The sequence below is a fragment of the Struthio camelus genome, unplaced genomic scaffold (assembly GCF_040807025.1).
Source record: "Struthio camelus isolate bStrCam1 unplaced genomic scaffold, bStrCam1.hap1 HAP1_SCAFFOLD_98, whole genome shotgun sequence".
Lineage (NCBI taxonomy): Eukaryota > Metazoa > Chordata > Aves > Struthioniformes > Struthionidae > Struthio > Struthio camelus.
This window is the reverse complement of record NW_027182624.1, coordinates 143,854-163,192: the sequence shown is the minus strand read 5'-3', so window position 1 is coordinate 163,192 and position 19,339 is coordinate 143,854. Positions and strand designations below refer to the sequence as shown.

The following is a 19,339-nucleotide window of genomic DNA, read 5'->3' as shown; positions in this document are numbered from 1 at the left end:
AAGGGCAGCAGCATCTGCAAGGAGAAAGGCTACTGCTCTGCCCGGGGAGCTGACGCCCACTCCAGCAGAAGCAGCTCTGCTAAGCGCCTGCCTGCAGTCCTACAGTGCACCAAGGCTTCCTCGGAGCTAGAGCCAAGCCTGGAATGGCCTTCCTGCCCCTACAGGCCCCAGCCTGCAAGGCCCACCTTGCCCTCAGGCAGCCAGCCACACCCAAGCCCCCTCCCAGCCTCTGCTCCTGGCCATGCACATGGCCCCGGGTGCCCTCTTCAGGATGGCAGGCCTTTCAGGCCACACCTTCCCTAGGGGTCTGCAGTGGGCAGCCTGGCCTCCGGCCTCCTGGCATGGCAGAAGAACCAAGCTTCCAGGCTCGGCTCCCCTTGCAGGACGGGCAGCTCCCAGTGGGTCTCTGCCCCATTCCGATCTGGCAAGGAAAGCACAAGGCACGCGGAGGCGGGGGGACAGCAGCACCAGCTGCCATCAGTGCAGTGCCTAGAGAAGAAGGGTGACATTCCTCCCACTGCTTTGGTGCAAGGAGAGCTTTGGGGGCAGAGGTGGCCCAGGAGTGCTCATGGGGGCAAGGTGTTCCCAAGAGCCTGGAGGATGTTTGGGGTGGGAAGGGACTTGGGCTGTAGCCAGGGGACACTGGGCTCACAGAAGAGCCCAGTGGGGAACCTCCGCTCACCCAAGCGAGAAACGCCCCCTGCCTGCAGCGTGCTGCCTGTACATGGCACTCGGGGGGGGGAATGTCCACTCGAGGGTGTCACTTCCCTCTGGGCTGAGGAACAGGCCCAATGCAGCCCACTCTTTGCAAATGCCACACCTGCAAGATCTTCTGCAGCTCCAGGAGGCTGGAAGTGGCCGACTTGAGCACCAGCACCTCCAACATGTTGTCCATGGCATCGAGGGTCTGCAAGGAGGACAGGGGGCTGTGGCATTCCTTCCCCACTGCCTCTGACCCACAGCAGACTCAGTTGAACCCCTGCTGCCCAGCGAGGACACCCGCTGCCCTGCACGGGCCAACGAGAGGCCTCAGGGCAGGAGACCTGCTGTGCACGGACCAGCCCCTGGGCACTGCCCATGGCCCAGCCCACGGGAAGGGCATGAAGGCAGGAGGGTGGGAAAACAAAGCTGAGATCCTGCCCAGCCTTGGAGCTGACAGTCACCTCTCAGCACAGCGGAGCCAGGGGCAAGCCCAGAGGGGCTGGCGGGCTCCCTGTAGCTCACCCAGCGCCTACCTTGGAGTAGAGGGACATGTCCACGGTCTCCATGTCTTCTCTTGGAGGAAGCAAGAAGACACTCTTGAAGCAGGCATGGAGAAGGCTGCTCTTTTTGCCCTCCAGAACCGGCTCCACTGCACTGCAAAGAGAGAGTGAGAGAGAGAGAGAGAGAGAGATGCCTGTTGGACACTGGTGCTGGGAGCAGTGCCTGGATGCCCTGGGGAGGTGGCTGTGGGCCGCTGGGGCAGGAGTCCCCCGGCTGCTACAGAGAGCACGTGAGGGAGCCCTGCAGGGAGGCACCTCCTCCCTCCATGAACTGGCCCAGGGGCAGAGGAGAGCCCAGGCAGCTAGGCCTCCCCCCTTCTCTACCACCTGCCTCCCCTTCTGCACTACAAGCCAAGGGGCCCTGGGGAGCTGCAGCAGGCAACCCTCTGCCCTCCCATCTGCCCTACTGACAAGCCTACTGACAAGCAAGGGGAGAGCAGAAGCGCAGCAGACAGCACCGCCAGCCTCCTCCCACCATGGTGCACACCTCCCAGCCAGGGACGGTGCCATCAGGCACATGCTGTGCACAGGTCCTGGCCAAACCAGGGGCTCTGCTAGCTACCTCATTGCCGTGATAGCAAGCATGGCTTGCTGGCGCACTGCTGTGCCCAGGCGCTCCAAGGGCTCCTCTTCCAGCAGCACCTGCACAGCACAACCGGCAGTCAGCGCGGCAACTGCCATCACCCAGCACCAGCAGACCCAGGGCCCAGCTGGCCTTGCCCCTGTCCTCACACCTGCTGCCTCTCCCCTCACCTCGATATGCTCGGCCAGCTCGTGTCGGCAGCAGAACACCTCCAGGCCCCAGGACAAGGTCTTGGCGCTGCTGCCTCCACAGAGGGTGCCGATGGACGCTAGAAACTTCAGCTTCTGCGCCTCTTGCTGACAGACGGGGAAGAGAGACAGAGTGAGCGCGAGAGGGGACAGGAAAGGCCAGCAGGACCAGAGCAGCCAGGGGGCTGCAGTGCTGGGCGGGACCCCGGACGGCAGCAGCTCTGCACAGCCAGCACCTCCCCAGCAGCCTGCCAGCAGACATGGGCGGACCCGCAGGGAGACCCAGGCACAGCCCCCATGGAAACGGCTGCACTTACCTGTTCTCGGCCACCCACAAAGGCCTGGATGAAGTCCAAGGCTTCCTCATCCTCTCTGGACAGCTCGGACCAGCTGCTGATGGAAAACCTTGCACCTGAGAAAGGAAGAGAGCCAGGAGCACTGCAGAGATGGAGGGCAGGCAGCAGAGAGCCGTGCAGTGAGCTCTGCCCGCCGGCCAGCCATGGGCCTGCTCCCGGGCACGCAGTCTCCCCCAGGCTGCTCAAGGCTGCACAGTGCCCAGCACATGGGCTGCCCTGCTGCAGCCAGCCAGGCAGGGCAAACCTCAACTGCACCAGGCTGAGGAACGTGCTGCCAGATGGGCAGCATCCCTCCTCCTGCCACGGAGCTGCCGCTCGCTGCCCGTCCCAGGCAGCAGGAGCTGCGTCCATCTGCGCTCTCCCTCCTGGGCGCATGCTGCGCTGGGGCCAGCTCCCAAGCCCCGAGCGGGCCCTGGCATCCGGGCACCGCTGTGCCACCACCCCGGGCACCCCGACACCACGTGCTGGGGAGATGGGAGCCCGGTGCAGAGCAGGGTGCGCTCCCCGGCCCTCACCCCAGCCCGGCCCAGCCCCACGGGGCCGCTCACTCACCTCTCCGCCACGCCTGGGACTCGAACCCCTCCAAGGGCCTCGAGGCAGAGCTGCTCTCCTCGGCAACCCTGTCCTGCTCCTGGGATGCCCGGCGCGGGCAGCCGTACTCCTGCTCCCAGGCCACCCGCGGGCGGCTGGGGGGTCTCTCCGCCATCCTGCGGCACGGAGCAGAGGCAGGAGGGGGACACTTGTTTAATGCAGAGCTGGGGAGGGTCCCCACGGGGGTGGGGGCAGCGCAGTCAAAGGTCCCCGCGCCCGTCCCGGCCCTGGAGCCAGCTCTCCTGCGCCTCAGCCCCTGCCGCAAGGTCCTGCCCCCGCCACGGCCGAGGGCCCCCGCAGCCCCGTGGCACTGCCGAGCCCGGCCCCGTCGCTCTCACCCGCAGCAGGAGCTGGCAAGGCCTCGGCAAACGCCTCGACTCCGCGGGGCTGCCGGGGCGGCAGGGAAAGACGCGGCTGCGCTCGGGGGCTCCTCCTCGAGCTCCACGCGCTCCTGCCCTCTCCCGTCGCCGTCCGCCCGGACACTGCCCGCACCTGACAGCGCTGCGGGTGTCACAACGGGGGGGGTCACAATGGCCCCGCCGGGGGCGGCTCTGAGGTCACCTCTGCTGCGCGAGCTGCTCCAGCAGCAGCAGCCGGCACCGCCAGGGGCTCCAGGGCCGCAGCGCGGCCGCCCCGGGCAGGAGGGAGCTGGGGCAGGGCAGGGCGAGGCAGCTCGAGGGGCCGCGCGCGGCTCCGCATGGCCAGCTCCCTCCTCTTTCATCCCCGGCTGCCCACGCCTGGCCGCACTCACCTGCTCACCACTAACCACCAGCACCACCTCAAAACCTGACGCCACCGTACCTCTTGCCCCAATCCCCTCCTCTCATCCCTCACCCCAAACTCTAACCCTCCAGCCACAACCCAGACCTCCAACCCCTTTCCCTAACTCTTGCTCCAGCCCTCACCGGCATCTCCAATCCTCAGCCCTAGCCAACAAATGCTAGCCTTCACCCCAGCCCTCACCCCTGCCATAGCCCACTCCCCCACAAAGCTAGCCAACACTCACAGCAAGCACCAGAAACCCGCAGCACAACCACCAAACCTCGCCCCACGCCTCACCCAACCCCTCACCCCATGCAGCCAGCTCTCGTCCCCAGCCCTGCCCTCAACACCAGCCCCCAAGCACCAACCCCAGGGAGATGCCCGAACCCCCACTGCCAGCCCCAACCCCTTCCCCAGCCACCCTCCCCCTCGCACCAGCCCCCTACCCTGCAGCCCCGCCGCTCACCCTCACGCTCCCGCCGGGCCCCCTCGCGCCCCACCCCAGCAGGCAGAGGAAGGGCAGGACCGGGCCGTGCTGGGGCAGCTGAGCGTGGCAGGCACCGCTGCAGATGCTCTGCTCCAGCCCCGCTCAAGCAGGGGCACCTACAGCACGTTGCCCCACACCAGCACAGGCGGCTTTGCAGCTTCTCCTGCAGCGGAGACTCCACAGCCTCTCGGGGGAACCTGCTCCACTGCTTAACCGCCCTCGCGGGGAAAAAGCGCTTTCCTGCGCTCAGGGGGAATTGCCTGCTTCGCCATTTTGGGCCACGGCAGCACCCAACTCCTGGGCCGGGGCCGGGGGCGGAGGGGCGGAGGGGCGGGGCCATGGCAGGGACGGGGCGCCAGCCGGGCCCCCCGCGCCGGCACAGGGAGCGCAGCAGGCTGCTGGGGCGCGGCCGTGGCGCAGACGCCCCCGCCGCACGCCCCTCGCCCACGGGCCCCGCCCGGGCCCTGCGCCCGGGCACGCAGCAGGCCGCCGCCGCCGGGCCCTGCGCCACGCTGGCCCCGGCCGCGGCCGCAGGGACAGCCCGCCGGGCGGCCGTTGGGCGGCCTGCGTGTCGCTCACGGCTCACCCCGCCCCTCCCGGGCACCCATTCGCTCGCTGCCTCCCCTCGCTCCCCGATTGGCCGGGCGGGGGGCGGGCTCTCCACCCGCCCGCGGCAGCTGCTGGCGCCAAGCAGAAGCTGCAGCTCCGCTCTGTGGAGAAGAGGCGGCTGCAGAGAGCCGCTCGCTCTGCCCGCAGCCCCGCCGCCTCCGGGCAGCGTTCTCCCGCCCGGCACCTGGCCCCTTCTCTGCACGGCACAGATTATTGGCCTTGCCAGTTCTGCTGGCACCCGGGGCCGTGGCCGGGCTCCCAAGTGGGCGGAAAACCACACGGACGTCGGGCAAAGAGCTGGTGAGCAGCCTGGACTGCTTCAGGCTGGAGCACGTTATACGGCGTAGAAATTATGCCCTCCACTCCTGCAAGTAGGAGGATGTTGGCCCGTTCAGCTGGCACGGTTGGAGCTGGAAAAGGATGCCTGCCCGTTGTCTAAAAGAAATTGTTGTAAAACCTAAAACCTTTTCCCTGTGTTTTACAAAAGCAAAACAGCTAACCTCGTGTGAACTCAAGGAGCAATTTCTCTGGGAGGACTGTATGAAAACTGAGGGGTTTTTTTTGTTTGTTTTGAGGAGAAAAGCACTCTTTCTTTTCCAAACCCTTGAGTTGGTGTTCTTTGACCTTCATACGTGAGTCGATTTCAGCCTAGAAGGCTCTTTTCCCACCGGTAGGTGTTGATGTTGACAGAGGCACCGCTGTGCTTTCTAGTGTGGCATGCTAGCACCTATTCCAAGAAGTGGAACTCTCTCTGCTTATTGCGTTGTGGCCAAGCAATACATCCGCACAATGGAAGAAGGTTGAGGGCAGAAGCCTGGCTGTGACTGACCACAGGTGTTGCCAAGAAAGCTGGATGAATCTCAGCACAAAGGGTGCCACAGGCTGGCCTTTGTTTTAAGGCATGCCCTGGACTCCTGCAAGCACCTGAAAGCTGGAAATCCATCCTTCCAGGAGCAGAAACGATGAGCAGTAGAGGGAATGTGCTGCGCAGGTGAGCTGCAGCTGGTGCAGCAAGCATCGCTGGTTTGAAGCGGTGGCTTGCTCCTTTGCCCTTTCCCAGAGAAATGCAATCTGATAATGGATGACATCTGTAAGAACAAAGAACTGCAAAGGTGGAGTTCTTCCCGTGGAGTCCAGTGGACTTTCCACCTACCGTGTCAAGCTCAATGCAATGGGGGAGGAGAAAGATGGAATGGATGAGAGAACGAACAGCAATGCAAGAGTGACTCTTCTCTCTTAGAATACTTCTAAGTGGGGATTGGATTTGTGGGAAGTCTGAAGTTGGCTAAGTAAGTGACACCCTCCCACCATGGGAAGTGTCAGAGAAGGACACTGTATCTGATTTAGCTTCAGCTTAGTCTCAGGGCCTAAAGTAGATGAAGCCTGCGGGCCTCAAGGCCGAACTGTGAATGAACTTGAGAAACATTGCTGGCAATGTAGCTGCAAAACCATTTAAGACCAGCTACTAAGGCTACAAAAGCAGCTAATGAGGATGTAAAATAGGATGCAGGAGACAAGATGGGATGCACGTGGGTTGGGGTTGACCTTGGAGGAGATAAGGGCCTGGGCTGTAGGCCAGGAGCTGTCCGAAGGAGAGAGAGACCAGTCAGAAGGGGAGAGACCAGTGACTCAGAAAAGAAGACTGGAGGAGACTGTCACTGGCAGGTGGGGAAATAAGACTGCAAAGGGTCTGATTAGCCCAGAATGTCTTTGTTCAGGGTCCCTGCGTGGAGGCAGCCAGCTCGAGCTGTTACTTCCTGTACTGTCATTTATTCTTGTAATTCATGTCAAAGAAATAATTAATGCCATGTCCTTGTTTCTCCCAGGCCCTTATCTCCTCCAAGGTCAACCCCAACCCACGTGCATCCCATCTTGTCTCCTGCAGTCTACTTTGTAGCCTCATGAGCTAGTTTTGTATCTTTGTCAGCTAGTTTTAACTGGTTTGGCAGTTACAGCACTGGCAACGTCACATCCTTCGCAATGTTTCTGGAGTTCAAGGACAGTTCAGCCTTGAGGCCTGCAGGCTTCATCTACTTTAGGCACTGATGCTAAGCAAGAGTGAGACTTATGCGAAGCGGAAGCTAAATCGGCTACAATTTCCTCCAACAGTCCTCCCTTGGTTTCTATGAGCACACCTGCTGGATACATATATTGGGGTAGAGTATTTGTGCACATCATAGAGGAGAATGTGAGGCACTTTTTCTCCTTTTTTTTTTTTTGTGAAGTTTACCTTAGATTAAATGATAGGTTTTTTGACCTCTGTTCATGGAGTGTGCGGGATCTTTCAACTTTAAGAGATGTCCCCAGTCGAGGGGAGATCGCGGTGTAGAGGCGCGTTGTTCCTCAGGAGAGTTCAAATGGCTGTCCTGAGTGATGTCTATTTATACTACGTCCATGATTTGTACCATTAGCCAAATCAGGTGTGATCTAGCCACGGTGTGTCATATTGGAAGTCACGTACCTTTCAAATTTCAGGAGGAAGTTTCTCGTTTGCTCCCCAGCGAGGACTTCTCAGCCGGGCTTTCTGCTAGTGACTTTACCACTAGTTGTTTGTATGTGCCGAGGTCATGGTCGATCACTTGGGAAAGTGGAGGGCGAAGGTCCTGCCACCTTCCCCCCCACAACTAGAGTCAAACCCTCCACCTCACAAAGTGGCCGTACAGGAGCCTCTTGCCTCGTGGTATAAATAGACCTCAGTGTCTACTGATCAGCATATATTAATTCAGTATATAACAGCAGGGCTTGTGTCTTTCGCAATAACTACCACACACACAGAGGTGTAGGAGGATTATGAGCAGTAAAGAGAACAATGTTGATGCTAGCAATATCACTACCGGGTGAAGGTTAAAAATTCCTGTTGCTGTTAGTGACCATTCAAAAAGAGTTGATGTTCTTTTGATTTTTCTTTTGTACTGGTTTAGTGTAGAATTGGACTGCAGCTGCTGTTGAGATGTAATAGGAGCTGAGGAATTCCAGTTGCATCCCAGGATCCCAGTAAAGTTACAGATAGAAATCTTTGGGTGATTGCTTGCAGCTACAGCAATAGTATTTATGATTATAAAATGACAAAGGGTTCTCATACAAACACATCAGACAAGGCAATCGAGTTAAATTACAAATTAATGATGTTTCAGAAAACCAAATAGAGAGAAGCAAAAGCTTTAATCATTATGCCACAAATCACAAGTCACTTGAAAAGGCGCCCAGGTGTTGCTGGGTTGTTAAGAAAGCCTTACTGCACGGATTTGGTTTGGAGACTCAAGAACAGAGATGCAGCTGTGCTTTTGCAGCCGGGCACTAATTCGTGAAGCACAAAGTATAGGCATTCCTCTTTTTCGATTGTAATCCCGTTCCCAATAGTGCATTATGACAAACAAGAAGTTATGTTACCATTTTTAGTTATTGAAGGCAGAACACTGAAGGAGATAAGCCCGCCTTAACTAGGATAATCCTTCTGTTAAGCAAACATGAAGATGGTACTGCTCTTTTGGAAGTTTGTCTGCAGCTCTTGAAAAAGCAGGTATCTCCCTAAGAGACAGCATCTCGAAGATGTACACAATATGCTAAACATTTCTCTCTCCTCAGAGTTTCTGGATTCCCCTGTCTCTAGTCATTGTGAATACTGTCCACCCTCCCAAGCTGATCCGCTTCCCTGGGGGCTCCTTACTCCTGGGGGCCTTCTTGGACAAAGGGGACATTCTCTCTGCATACGTCCTACATTGCCACAGAAATAACATTCCGGTCCCTCACTGTCTCCCCGTCTTCTCCTGTCCCCTTCTCGTCCTTGCCCTTGGCATTGCCCTAGCCTTCCTCGGCCTCCTCTGTCTCTTCCTCTACCCCTTCCTCTAATTTGCAAGTTCCGTCCTGAAGCTGCTGCTAAGAGATTAGCCTCTTCTTGGTTTTCCTTCTTCCGTTCCTTTGCTTGCTTCCCTTGCTGTTTCTCCTCTCTCCCGTCATAGACCAATACTGCCACGCTTAAAATCCTTTGTGAAGTTTCTCCTTGCCACCCTGGCATGTGCTCCTTCAACTCTTTTGGGCTATCCGGAGCGGCCTGATGGACAAAGACACTAATGGCTAGTGCATCATTCCAATTCTGGAAAGTCCTTCCCCCATAGTTCAACAAGGCTTGCCCTAGTCGTCCCCCAAAATCCCTGGCCTCTTTGTCCAAGCTCTGTCTACGCTCCTGCACTCTAGTCCAATCCACTCCTAGTTTGCTACATGCTCTAATAGCTTCTACCGAGTTCCGGAGTCCTGTCTGGCAAGCGACTCTGTCCCCTGCGTTATTGTAATCCCAATTTGGATCGTTTGCTGGCTAACGATTTGTGTTTCCCCCAGTCTGTTGTACAAACTTTGCCTCTTTATTAACTATTTTATCATCTCGCTCGTTTGGTCAGAACAACTCTCTCAAGAGTACTTGGGTATCCCGCCAGTTTGGTCAGAACAACTCTCTCAAGAGTACTTGGGTATCCCGCCAGTTTGGATTATACCCAGTGCATATATATTAGAAAACAGCTGAGCGCTCCTTTCCGCATCCTCCCTCAACCTGGGCATTTTGCTTGCCCACAATGCTCAATCACTCGGACTCCAGGGTTGGCCAGTAAATACATGCAGTACCACGTGAGGGGGGTTAGCTCCCCCAACCGCTGCACTCGGTTGTAATGCTGCTGCATTAGGTAAAACATTAGCAACCATAGGATGGAGTCCTGCCACGGGAGGAGGGGAAGTCTGAGTAAGAGGAGGAGAGGGACAGATAGACAGATCTTCAGGAGGCACCACCGGAGGAGTGTAAGGCGGAGCAGTAGCTCCTGGGGCGTTATTTGGGACACCTATATCTGCTGCAGCAAGAGTAGTTTTACAGAGGGTGCCGTTTGTCCTCCTTGGATCTCGCCGGTCCCACATCCAATTATCCCACACATACCAATAATCCATTCAGTGAGGCTTTTCATCTTCCAATATAAGCTGTAGCAGAGCACATTTCTTAGAATCGAAGGATCCTTCCTTGGGTTAACCCCCACATTAATTGTAAGATGGACAATCATCCTGACATAAAGGGACAGCTAACTAGCTAGGGATCGATTTGACTGTAACGGCTTTTTTCTCCTTTTTTTCCTCTTCCTTTTCTAAATTTGGATGTTTGGAGCCAAGAGGGTCCAATGGTGGTTGGCTACACTGCCATCTGGGGTGCCAAAGTGCTGTGCAAACACTTTGATCCTAGGTTTCCAAGAAGCAGAGCCTCACGCACATCTAGCAGCAAAATTTTATTTCTTTAAATGATGGTGCAGCATAGTAACTGCTGGAGCTGGGTGCCTCCAGGGAGGGACCTTGAACAAAGGAATTCTGGCCTAATTAGACCCTTTACAGTTTTATTTCCCACCTGCCAGGGAAGGTCTCCCCCAATCTTCTTTACTGAGTCTTCTTTACTCTCCTTCTGGTTGGTCTTGGCCTTCAGCCCACACTGGTTGCCACGTCCTTGTTTCCCACAGTCCCTTATCTCCTCCGAGGTCAACCCCAACCCAGGTGCATCCCATCTTGTCCCCTGCAGTCTACTTTTTAGCCCCATGAGCCAGCTGTGTATCTTTATTAGCTGCTTTTAATGGGTTTGGCCGTTACATGCTCAGCAATGATTCTGGAGTTCATGGACGGTTCGGCCTTGAGGCCTGCATGCGCAGGGTAGGCAGTGGCGATAGAAACAGAACTGCATGTCATACCCCAGCTCTGCCCTTCCACCTGAGATGCAAGCCCTGAAGACAGCAGGGGCCTGCTCTTGCCCTGGGGTGACTGGAGAGGGCAGGGGAGGCCAAAGCTTTTCTCCCCCTTTCCCTTGGCTATTGTGGGCCAGCAGAGCAGTTGACGCTTTGCAGCAAAACCAAAGTGTGTCAGGCCGCTCTACGCTGGCCTGGCATATTGGAACGAGTGGACACCCCGTCCCCCCCAGGACAAGCCAGATTCATGCAGGCAGCAAGTTTTGCCCCTTGCCTTTGGCTCCCTAAAAAAAGAACACTCACTCCGGCTGAGGAAACGGGGCTGTATCTTTGCGGGAAGCCCAACAAAGCCATGAAGCGGTAGCACAACAGGGGCTGTGCTTGAGGAGTCGAGCTGTCCTGGGGCTGCGGGAGATGCCAGCAATGAGCCAGACCTTCCAGCACACTTGCGTGTGTCCGTGGTGTGCAGCACCATGGCATTGGCACAGCTGCGTCAGCTCTGCTCAAACAGAGTCACGTCCTGGCGGGAGGGTGCCACCTCGCCCACGCTCTCGGGAGCCAGGGACACAGTGCTCCGAGGTGGAATCTTGATGTTCTCCTTGGCACCCTCAGGTTCATGATGGTCTGTGACACCAGGCAACGGACTAAAGGTTCCGCATCATTTTCCAGGGGCTGGAGGGCTGCGAGAGAAAGGCACCGAGCTGAGAACAGACTCCCACCTTTGCAGAGATCCCAGGAATCCCCCCCCAGGCAGGGCCAGCCCCACTCAGCTCTTCCCATGCGGAGGAGGCAGCAGGTAGGACAAATGGATCAGCTGGCACTTGCAGGTCGGCCAAGCCCCAGATGCGCCCCAAATACCCCCTGCTCTCCCCCACATAGGGACACAGAGCCTTCCTCACCTGGGGCAGGCCAGTGAACTGCAGCTCACTTCCCAGCCTCCTCCCTCCTCCCTGCCAGGGCTGCCTGACACAGCGCTGCTCTCACTCACCAGTGCACAGCTCCTGCACCTTCTCCTTCCTCCGCTTCTTCACTTGCTGCCCGATGAGCCCTAGGCAAACACCTCCGCTCACCCCTCATACTCCCCAGCAAGCCCCCAGCAGCACAGCTCCCATCTGGCCTTGCCAGCTTGGCCATGCAGCCTGCTCCCCTTGGGCAAGGCTGGCCCCAGCCCCGTCCCCACGGTGCAGGACCCAGGGACGGTGGGAGGGACTGAAGACCCTCCTGTGTGCCCGTCTGGGTGGGCAGGCATGGCCCTGGGCTTGTGGCTCACCAATGAACCTCACAGCTGCCTCCCGCAAGGATGCGTCCGGGTTCTCCAGGTATGGCAGGCTCTGGCGCAGGTGTTGCTCCGCTCTGCTCCTGTCCCTCAGCAGCTGCAGACAGCACAAGGACAGGGGGTTGGCACCGAGCCTCCCCAGAAGGCCAGGCCTGTCCCTCCTCCCAGCTCCGGCCTCCTCTTCCTTCCTGTCCACGCCTCCCAGCTAGAAGCTGGCTGGTAGACAGGTTCAGAGGGAGCAGAGGGCAGAGCGGGGCCTGCGGGTGCTGAGATCCCCGCCATGCTTCTGCCAAGGCCCAGCCAGGCCAGGGGCCCCTTCAGCACCCCAGCGGGCACTTAGAGTAGAGGGCTCTGGGCTGCAGCAGTGCGTGAGGGGCACAGCTGTGCACCCTGCCCACTGGCCATGGCGGCAGGCCTCATCCCGCCGCGGCCCCGGGGGCTTTGGCCACGTCCTTACCACGCACTCCCCGATCTTCCACGTCTCCGCTCTTCTGGCCAGCTGCTTGAGCTCCTCCCACTTGAGGAACTGTGCAGCGCTCACCAGGGCTTCCTGAGAGGCCTGCAGAGCAACAGAGACCAGGAGATGCCACCGCAGCCACGGCAGGACACCCTGGGTCCCCCTCGTCTTGGCAAGGCTCCCAGCCTTTCCCAGCCCCAAATGGCACGACGCAGCGTGCCACTAGGTCTGGCCCTCCCTGAAGGCAGAGGCAGCTCTGCCTTGTCCTTCGGCACACAGGAAGCTGCACCTCATGCTGCCATGCGTTCCAAGGCACACTTGGCAGCAGCCCTTGCCTTGCTGCTCACCTCCACCCACGGCATGTCAGCATTGCTTCCCCAAAACACTGCTCCCTACCTGGGCCACTCTCTGCACCTTGTCACTCATGTGGAGGAAGAGCGGCACCAGGCTCCTCTGTGCATGCTGCTTCAGGTTCCGTTTGTTCTTCCCCACCACAATCTCCAGCAGGTCTTTGAAGAGGAGCATGGAGAGCTCTCGCACTCTGCTGTCTTCCTGCAGGCAGGGAGGAGAGGAGGGGAGGCCTCAGCAACGACTCCAGGAACGGGGCCCGACAAGAGCGTTTGCCGTTGCAAGGCCTCGTCCTCTCCGGGCACAACTGTCCCCCAGCCCGGCCAGAGGTCGGAGCTGAGGACAAGCCTCTGCTGAGGCAGCCTGGACAATGAGGGTTGTCGGCAGCAGCACGACAAGCCTCCCTGGGCTCTGTCTCCCGCTCCCTCTGGAGGGAGCTTCTTGGATTTCCCGAGGCCTCCATCAGGGCCCCCGCACACAACAAGAGGACAGAAAGGGACAGCCCCGCGGCACGGCCTCTCCCTCGCTCTCTAGCCTGCTCCTACCTCTCTGCTCATCGCTGCCCCAGGCCACGGCAAGCGCCGCACGCAGTCAAGCACGAGACGCAGCAGCCGAGAGCAGACAGGGGGCTGGTTTGCTCTACTCCCACAGCCCTGGACACCAAGGCCAGCACAGGGCATGGGCTGAGAACCACAGGGCAAAAGGTTTCCTGACATACAGCAGGGCCTGTGCGGGGACGTGCCAACAGGCACGTATGCAGAGGGGCACACAGCACCCAGACCACGCATACGGACCCCCCGGACACACCAGCAGAGCCCCGGCTCTCCCATCAGCCTTACGTCATCAAAGCGAGGCAGAAGCTTCTCGGCCAGCTGCAGAACAATCGGGTTGGAGCCCTTCTGTTCCAGGTAGCTGAGGATGTTTCTCAGCAGCATCAGGCTTCCCACACGCACTTCCCTGCAAGCATCCTGCAGCCACTCCATGCTGTCTGGGAGCAGGCTCTGCATTCTCCTTTTCTGTGGGAAACACACAACTTTCTTTGTGGGAAGCAAGGCCAGACCCCCCCCCCCCACCGCCCGCCCAAAAGTGCTCTGCCTGCTCTTTTCCCATTAGGGCTCAGTGGCCAGGGCCAGGGCTCTGCACACACGCAGGCCTTGGGCACAGAGGCTGCAGTGCAGGGCACAGATCTCCAAGGGGGCCCTCAGCATGCACTGGCCTCTGTAGGGAGCAAAGCTGCTGCCTCAAGGCCCAGGAGCACCTGGCTGCCTTAGCCCGGCCCTGTGCTCATTGTCCCTCTCCCAGATCTTCCCGCTGGGCACTGGTGCCTTTCTCCTTGTGCAGCACGGCCAAGGGCCTGGCATGACACTCGGGGCAGATGAATGGGGCAGCGGAGACTTGGGAGCAGCTACCACACCTCCGGATTGCCAGCCAAGTCCAAGCCACTCTCTGACCCAGTGTCTCCTGTCAAGCCCCAGGCTGCCAGCATGGCTTCACCCGCCTGCCCCCCTCCTCACCATCTTGGGTCTATTCAACAGGGCCACGAGGCCTCTGAACGCCAGTCTGCGCATCTCCAGGCTCTCACTCTGCGCATAACCCTGGACGAGTGGCAGGACCTCCTCATCCATGTCGGCAAGGTCAGGGCATTCCAGCAGCTGAAATGGGCACAGCACTGAAAGACTGGCACAGCCGGCAGCACTGCCCGCAGCGTGCAGCTCTCCGTCCCACCCACCATCCACGGCAAGGGCACCAGGCCCTCACAAAGCTCAGCCCAAACACAGCAGGCATTGTGCAGACACCCCTGGGCCCTGCTCCCAGCCCTGCGCCTCACGGCACACTGCACACACTGCTCGCCTCCTCCTCCCGTCCCCTGAACCCTCCGCAGCCTCTTGTTCTCATCCCTTGGAGGAGCAATTGAACACAGAGAGCTGCCACAAAGCAGGCACGAAATACAAGTGCTTACGAGTGGTCGCCCAGCAGAAACGAGCCAAGGCCGGGGCTACTAACAGGAGCGTATGCATTGCCCCAGCTCCATTCACCAGCATCACCCCACACGCATGTGCACAAGCGAGCACAGCATTTAGAGGCCCCTCCAGAGAGGCACTGCTTGCCATGAGGCCCACCTCGACAAAGAAAGCCATGACGGGCAGCTGATGAAACTGGTCCTCCCTCCTCAGCAGCCTTGCCAGCTGGCGGAAGATCCAGCGACGCAGGTGACTGGCAGCCCCCCTCATTGCTCTGTCAGAGGCAAGAAGGCAGTGTTGGGCCTCAGCCGAGCAGGCAAACCTCCTCTGGCATCGCTCTGCTTGGCACGCAGCTCCTGCAGCCAGCGGCATTTGCTCATGGAGCACTGCTCTTGCCCTACCACACCTTGCCATTAGAAAGTCAGCGTCAGGCATCATTACGTTCCTTTTGGTGGGAGACCGGAGAAACAGCCTTCCTGCCCAGGCGGCATGGCCTGCCCACACATCCCCTCTCCTGCCCGCTTTGGATTCCTGTGCCCCTGGGCCCTCCCCAGGTTCTCCTGCACATGACCCTCTCCCACAGCTCCTAACACCACCTGCTCCCCCAGCAGCTCTCCAAGCTGGGCAGCATGGCAGCTCCCAGGGCCCTTCTGCTGGGCGAGCCCTTGCCACAAGGGCTGAGGCTGCAGCCTCTTTCTTGGAGAAGTGGCGTTCCCCCTGCCCCACCAAGAAGCACATGGGGTGGCACACCCCACAGCCAGGGAAGAGGTGCTGGGCCAGAGCAGGCCGGAAAGGGCTCTACCTGGCCAGCACCACCACTCCCTTCTGGGAGGTGTCCGCATGCAGAAATAGGTCCCAGCCGCCCTTCCTCTCAACAGCCACGGCTACGGTCTCATAGTGGGCGCAGCGCAGCAGACTTTTCATGGCCTGCACGGCGCACCTGCATGCAGAGCAAAGCCCAGGTCACACTGGCAGCCTGGCCCTGCCTCCAGGTGCAGTGCAGAGACAGGGCGAGCGGGATCGAGCACCTGACGTGGCTGGTGGGACGGGACTCATCCCGTTGGCATTCCCTCAAGAAGATATTTGCTTCCTGGTGGCTGAACTCTGCTGTGAAGACCATCTGCAAGAGCAGCGCCAGGAAGAGCTGGGGGAAAAACGCCTTCACCGCCTCTGGGCAGACGGGCTCCCGGATGATCTCACACAGTGCCCTCGTTGCCTGCAGAAAACACCCAGTCACACCTCTCACTCCCGAGCAGTCCCCGGCATGCTTCCACAGCCCTCCAGGTGGGAGGCTCGAGCACAGCCTTGGAGCATGGGAAATGCAGGTGGAGGCCTCAGCCTGGCTGCCTGACCAGGGCCAGCGCCCGCAGGCTCTTGGGCCTCAGCTCCTGGTTGTACACAGTGAGCCTTCCTGCCTCAGCATGACCATCACCTCGGCAGGCTTCGTGTAGCGTGCACGCTCGGCCAGGCTCCCTGTCCCAGGCCGTGCTGCCTGCCCAGGTTTTTCAGGAGCCCTACTCCTGCCCCTCACCTTGCCCCCAACCCGACCCTGGCTTTCCAGCCTGCTGAGCGAGGTCGGCGGATGCAGGGACAGCGTCGGATGGAGATTTCCTGGGCATGGCCAGCCTGGCTGTTGGTGTGCAGAGAGGCCAGGCAGCACTTGGCAGCCCTGTGTGCTGGCACAGTCGGAGGCCTGGCGCTGGCCATGTTGTAGCCATGGGCCCAGGAGAGGTCCCTGCTTGGGGGCACACGGGCAGCGGAGAGGGGGAGGGGGCCCAGGGAGGCAGGCACCAGCCTGGGGGCACGGGAGGCCTCGTCCCCTAACTCACGGCCAGCGGAAGGATGCAGTTGTTGTCCCTGTCGGAGCTGGACTGCTTGCGCAGTGGCCGCTCCTCCAGCAAGCTCAGCAGCTCCCGCAGCATGTCCGGCGCAAGCATCGGCTTATCCATCAGCACCTTCCACATGCTCACGGCAGTGCTGCAGGCCCAGAGCGCCTTGTCAGTGGCACTTCCTTGGCCGCAGCACCGTAGCCTGGGCCAGCCCTGGAGGTCCCCAGCTGTGTGCCAGCCCTGCCCCTGCCCACCCCCTCCTCCCTGGCAGCCCCAAGAGGGTCCTGCCCAGGCAGGCAGCACATGACCAAGCTGAAGCCCCTTGCGCGGCAGGGAGCGTGCAGAGCCGCTGCGCTCTGCGGCTCAAGGCAGGGACACTTGCTCAGCTCTGGCTCCTCAAGGCCTGCTTGAGGCACCAGGGCTGGGAAACGGTGGGCGAGACACAGGGCCCTGCCCCTCAGCCGTGTGCTGGCCATCTGCTTGCCTCTGGCCCTCTTTGGGCCCTTCTCCCCATGGCCAATGAGCCACTGGAGCCCGTCCAGGCTGACGGGCCCCATACCTGTTGCACAGTGGCGAGCAGTACAGCAGGCTCACGGTCACCTCGCTGGGCTCCAAGCAGGCCAGCTGGCAAAGGGTCTTGTTTAGGGTGACCCGGGCCGACAGCTCCCTCACATACTTGACGTTCCTGTAGAGGCACCTTATGATGCGTGGCACCTGGAAGACACAAGGCGGACGGTGAGGCTGCTCCCAGAGAGCAGCCAATACCCCAGCTCCCACTCACTTCTCCTTCCCTCTCCACCACTCCCACCGCTCCTTGCTGCCTTCCAAGGGGCTCCGCTGCCCAAGAACACTGGCTCTCGGCGGGGAAACAGCGCCCCAGAGGGTCGAGCCCCATGCACGCCAGCCCCAGGCTCCTTACATCTTCCAGCACAGAGAAAGCGTCCAGCAGGAACATGGTCAGCATGTGGGAAGCCACCTCCGTATTGTAGGTGCTGCAGTTCCTCATGCCCTCGATGGCTGTGACAATGACGTCTGTCCTTTCGGAAGGCTGCAGGTTTTTCACAAACAGCTGGGGCAGAAAGGACCCAGGAGAGAAGAAATGTCACGCTGCGTGCCGCACTACTGCTGCTTAGCTAAGCAGCGGATGTGGCTCTGGAGAGAGGTGCGGGGCAGTGCTGGCACCGTGGCCCAGGAGAGCCAGGAGCACGCGCTGTGCTGGGTAGCAGCAGCATGGGGCATGTGGCCAGAGGGCCACCAGGGCAAGGCAGGATGCTCGGGAGCAGGCTCACAGTGCACTGGCTCTGCAGGCAACCCTAGCTTGCCGGTGGCCAGCAGGCTGCAGCTGCTGCTGGGACTCTTGGAGCCAAGCCTCTGGCTAGTCCCCCCGCTCAGGGACAGCGGGAGACACAGCAGTGAGAGCAGGGCTGCTACCAGGCAGCAACCAGTACTCTAGGTGCCACTCAGAGCTGCTTCCTTCTCCACCACCACCTCTGCATCAACCCCAAGGCCCCCTCAGCCCCACTCGTTAGGCATCCCTTTGCTCATCCACGTCTCCTCAGGACCCCATGGCCAACAGTCCCAGCAAGGGAAGTGCTCCTCACCCTCATGATCACGCTCATGTTGCTCGTCCACGAAAGGCAGAGCTCATTGTCGGCTTCCCTCTCCTTCTGGGGCTCCACATACTCTGGATCATCCTGCAGCATCGCCCGGCCTGAACAGCAGCAGAAAGACACAGCGGTCAGCAGGAGTCATGCAGAGCTGCAGGTGGCAGACTCATGGCGTCAGAGAGAAACCAGCCTGGCAGAGACAAAGGGCATGCCAGGAATGGATGGGGAGCAGGATTCCCAGGGAGGGTCGGGGCCCATTCCAGGGCAGAGAAGGGCAACTGCTTCAAAGGGTACCAAAAGCCTCACGGGCTTTCCGGTGCGAAGCCCGACACAAGCCGTAGCCTCTGAGCAGGGGCTGCTGAGCGTTTTCCAGGCCAGTGGTATCCAGGACAGGTACTAACAGCCCGCTCCCCTGCTCCTACATCAGCCGCGCCTCCTGCTCCTTTGCCTCACTGAGCAGAGGGGCCGAGGCAGTGCGATGCCTTCCCCGGCCTTGCCAGCGTGGCCGCGTGCAGAAGCACACAGCCCAGCACAGCTTCTCTTACGTTTTCGCTGCACGACGAATCTGAAGAGGCAATGAAGAGCATCCAAGGCCCCGCCCTTGGTCTCCGCGTCCTCGTAAGCACAGCAAAGGATGAGACAGCCCACCAGCTGTCCCAGCATCGGCACGGGGATCTTCCCATAGCAGGCAGGGCTCTCATCCACTCCTCCAAAGGGGTGCCACACCTGGGCAAGGCGGGTGGGACAGGTAGAAGGGCTGACGGGAGGCAGTCGCCACCAAAGCCCTGAAGCCAAGACTCTGCCCAGGCATGGATCCCAGCGGAGCCAAAGCTCTCGAGGGCCCTGCAGGCCTTGCCTCCCAAAGCAGCAGCCCAGCAAAGGCAGCACTGCCAGGCTGCGGCTCACATCATGCTCCGCGCGCACTGCTCCCCTGCACAGGGCTGGGGGCACAGCTGGCTCCTGCGACAAAGGGACTGCAGAGAAAAGCCCATGGAGAGAGGGCCAAAGAGCTTTGCTTCAGGGCAGAGCCTTGCTCAGTGCCTTAACCTGTGCCCACGCTTCCCTCCGAGGGACCCCCTGAGCTGCACTGTGCTCTGGGCTGCTGCAAAGGGCCAAAGCGGGGGCTGCACGGTGCTTGGCTCCTTACCTCCAGCGAGGAATAGTTGGCCAGCAACTTGCTCAGCCTCCCAATCCTCCCCACGGCCCTCTCACGCACAGCTGCTCTCTCCGTCTTGGTGAAGGGCAGCAGCATCTGCAAGGAGAAAGGCTACTGCTCTGCCCGGGGAGCTGACGCCCACTCCAGCAGAAGCAGCTCTGCTAA

General features: G+C 60.0%; 1 protein-coding gene across 1 annotated transcript; it reads right to left on the bottom strand.

Moving 5' to 3' along the window:
- Positions 1-10,085: 10,085 nt before the first annotated feature.
- Positions 10,086-19,256, bottom strand: LOC138065001 (maestro heat-like repeat-containing protein family member 7). The gene is made up of 15 exons (XM_068929247.1): positions 19,166-19,256; positions 18,564-18,744; positions 18,013-18,122; positions 17,331-17,480; positions 16,971-17,125; positions 16,412-16,559; positions 15,611-15,798; positions 15,385-15,522; positions 14,742-14,856; positions 14,136-14,273; positions 13,461-13,637; positions 12,670-12,825; positions 12,274-12,375; positions 11,811-11,913; positions 10,086-11,220 (listed from the first exon to the last, which is right to left on the bottom strand). The coding sequence occupies exons 2-15, from the start codon at positions 18,679-18,681 to the stop codon at positions 11,054-11,056; spliced, it is 1,965 nt and encodes a 654-aa protein (XP_068785348.1). The 5' UTR covers positions 18,682-18,744; positions 19,166-19,256; the 3' UTR covers positions 10,086-11,053.
- Positions 19,257-19,339: the final 83 nt, after the last annotated feature.

Coding starts and splice junctions, on each gene's coding strand:
- LOC138065001 (XM_068929247.1), bottom strand. CDS start 18,681: ATGCTGGGACAGCTGGTGGGCTGTCTCATCCTTTGCTGTGCTTACGAG. Junction 17,126..17,330: donor CTTTCTCTGTGCTGGAAGAT/GTAAGGAGCCTG, acceptor TGTGTCTTCCAG/GTGCCACGCATCATAAGGTG. Junction 16,560..16,970: donor TGCTCGCCACTGTGCAACAG/GTATGGGGCCCG, acceptor CTGGGCCTGCAG/CACTGCCGTGAGCATGTGGA.